Raw genomic sequence first — 2,608 nt, forward strand, 5'->3', positions numbered from 1 at the left:
CCGTTAGTCCACAGGCTGATGCTCTGTCCACTGAGGCAAACCAGCTAGGGCATAAGCTTTATTTTTTAAAAAAAGATTTCCTGCCCTAGCCAGTTTGGCTCAGTGGATAGAGCATTTGCCAGTGGACCTAAGGGTCCTGGGTTTGATTCCGGTCAAGGGCACATACCTTGGTTACAGGCTCCTCCCCGGCCCAGGCCCTGGTTAGGGCTTGTGCAGGAGGCAACCAATTGATGTGTTTCTCTAACATCAATGTTTCTCTCTGTCTTTCCCTCTCTCTTCTACTCTCCCTAAAAATCAATTGGGGGAGGGGGGTGAGGATTAACAAAAAAAGAAATCAACTACAATAAAAACATCCAAACACATGGAGGTTAAATAGCATGTTATTAAACAATGAAAAAGATCTAAATACACTGATAGCTGCATTTTCAAGACATACAGAGAAACACGAACATATTGATACATACAAACATTGATCTACATACATTCCTATCAGATCCTTAACCCACCAGGATGTAGCTCCTACGTGGGTGTACTGGACCTCTGGGGAGCTGTGGGTGTTTATGGACTAATAGGTCTCCCAGACAATGCCCCTCCAATCCCCGGCCTCCAGGGCGCTCACCTGAATCTTGCAATACCACTTTTCGTGGGAGCAGCTTCTTGATCTGTGCAAAAAAGATGTATCAGAATCTGAAGAGAAGCCCCCACATTTCTAGGTCCATCCTCATTTAGCTGTGTCCAGTGAGCACCCTGACCCCCGACTTTGTCCAGAGAAGCCTGTCCGCCCCCTGTCTCCCTCCACATGCACACACCTGAGTGTCTAGCTCTGTACTCACTGGGGGTGGTGGGAGCACAAAGTTGTCTGGGAAAACTCCTCTTCTGCCTTGAGACTCTCCTTCCCACCAGCCCTCATCCTCTGTGGTCTGGGAGAGAAAGATGCTGGGGAGAGGTGTGCCTGGTCCCCAAGCTCCCTCCTCCCCAGGCCCCACCCCTTCTCAGCACGCCCTTCCCTACCCCCTCCCCTGCCTGTGCCATTCATACCTTCCTCAGTACCTTCACCTCGTCCCCCTTCCGCAGTGCCAACTCATCTGGGGCCTCCGGCTGGTAGTCAAACAGGACCCTGTAGGTCTCAGGGTAGAAGACTGAGGGAAGGTCAGTCCTCTGAAGCCAAATCCCTTCCCCAAATCAGTCTTCAGATCCCTCCTCCATCAGCCTAGCTGGATCCTCACTTCCGGAAGTGAAAGCGGCTTTGGGAAGGGCTACCCAAGGGATTCTTTGGCTGGGTGCTCACCTGTCCGCAGGTAATCTGGAGGGTTGTCACAGGTCAGGCTGCTCATCTAGTGAGGGCAGGGAGAGGGAGGAACAAGCTGAACCTCCAATCCCTCCTCCCGACCCTCGCCGATGCCCCATGAGGAACGCCCCACCTCTTTACCCACTCCGCCCAATTTACCTTGGGAGGTTTCTGGGAATCAAGGCTGAGTGAAGGCATGCCTGGGTTATCAAGGCCTGGTGAAGGAAAGGGAGGTTAGAGGGTGTGTGTGTTAATTCATAGGTTAGGTCATAGAAGAGGTCAAAGGGGTCACAAGGTCAAGATGTGTGGGTCACAGGCTTCAGCCACTGGGAAGGCCATTGGAGACTGCAGTCTGGTCACAGGGTCCGGTCTCACCTGGGGGCCCACTGTCCAGCAACTCCACAAAGTTGGATGGAAAGGCTCCCAGCTGCCCATTCTTCTTTCCCAGCCACCAGCCGTCCTCAATCTGGGGAGGGGGAGGACACAGGGGTTTCTGGTTCTGCCCCCAAGAGTCTAGAAATCATACACTCCTGGTTCTGCCCCGATTCTGCCCGATGACCCCCTCCATCCTTGCTGCCTCACTTCCCATCTCTGTGCCCTCACCATTCCCATCACCCACACCATCACTTCACCCACCTCCCCTCACCCGTGGGTGTCCTCCATCATCTCCCTCACATCCTCGCATCACCTTCTCCTCTCACCTCCTTTATCACTTCCACAACCTCCCCAGCTTGCAACTTCAACTCGTCTGCCTGCTCCGGGCTGTAGCTGAAGTTCACTTTGCACCATTTGGGGGAGCTCCGCGAGTTGGCAGGGCGACCTGGGTGGGACGTGAGTGAGAACGCTGAGGCAGGTGTCCCAGCCCGCTGAGCTGGGGGAGGTGCGCACCCCCGGCCCGCTCGGGGCGGAGCATTGTGCTTGAGAACCAATCACAGGCCACAGAGCGGCCCGAGCAGCTCCGCCCACAGAGACGCCCGCGGGGCAAGAGTGGGCCGGCCGAACAGCGATGGCTCCGCGCTCCAGCCCGATGGGCTCTTACCTCGGCTGCGCGCACAGCGTGGTCTCGGCGCCTCTCCTGCGCCGCGCAGAGTCTCTGGGATTTCCTGGAAATGAGGGCCCGGGAGAGGGGTCTGTCAGCTCCCGAGGGTGAGGGCTGAGACGCCCCGCCAAGCAGACCCCCGGGGCTCACCTGCACCAGGCGCTCCGGGAAGGAGCCACAGTGGCCCCCCAGCTCTCCGCGCAGCCAGCCCCGTGCGGGTCCCTTGCACACCTGTCGGACCACGTCCCCAGGCGCCAGACTCAGCTCACCCTCCTTCTGCG

General features: G+C 56.8%; 1 protein-coding gene across 1 annotated transcript in view; it reads right to left on the bottom strand.

The window, feature by feature from the left end:
* Nucleotides 1–2,608, bottom strand: part of SH3D21 (SH3 domain containing 21) — a 7,830-nt gene that overhangs the window by 5,027 nt on the left and 195 nt on the right. The window contains exons 2-10 of the mRNA XM_015572773.1: nucleotides 2,478–2,603; nucleotides 2,328–2,391; nucleotides 1,990–2,108; nucleotides 1,664–1,754; nucleotides 1,448–1,503; nucleotides 1,289–1,334; nucleotides 1,039–1,139; nucleotides 834–920; nucleotides 620–662 (exon numbers count right to left, since the gene is read on the bottom strand). Of these exons, the coding sequence (XP_015428259.1) occupies nucleotides 620–662; nucleotides 834–920; nucleotides 1,039–1,139; nucleotides 1,289–1,334; nucleotides 1,448–1,503; nucleotides 1,664–1,754; nucleotides 1,990–2,108; nucleotides 2,328–2,391; nucleotides 2,478–2,603 (733 nt within the window). The remainder of the gene's footprint in view (nucleotides 1–619; nucleotides 663–833; nucleotides 921–1,038; nucleotides 1,140–1,288; nucleotides 1,335–1,447; nucleotides 1,504–1,663; nucleotides 1,755–1,989; nucleotides 2,109–2,327; nucleotides 2,392–2,477; nucleotides 2,604–2,608) is intronic.

This window comes from Myotis davidii, unplaced genomic scaffold (genome assembly GCF_000327345.1).
Source record: "Myotis davidii unplaced genomic scaffold, ASM32734v1 scaffold88, whole genome shotgun sequence".
Classification (NCBI taxonomy): domain Eukaryota; kingdom Metazoa; phylum Chordata; class Mammalia; order Chiroptera; family Vespertilionidae; genus Myotis; species Myotis davidii.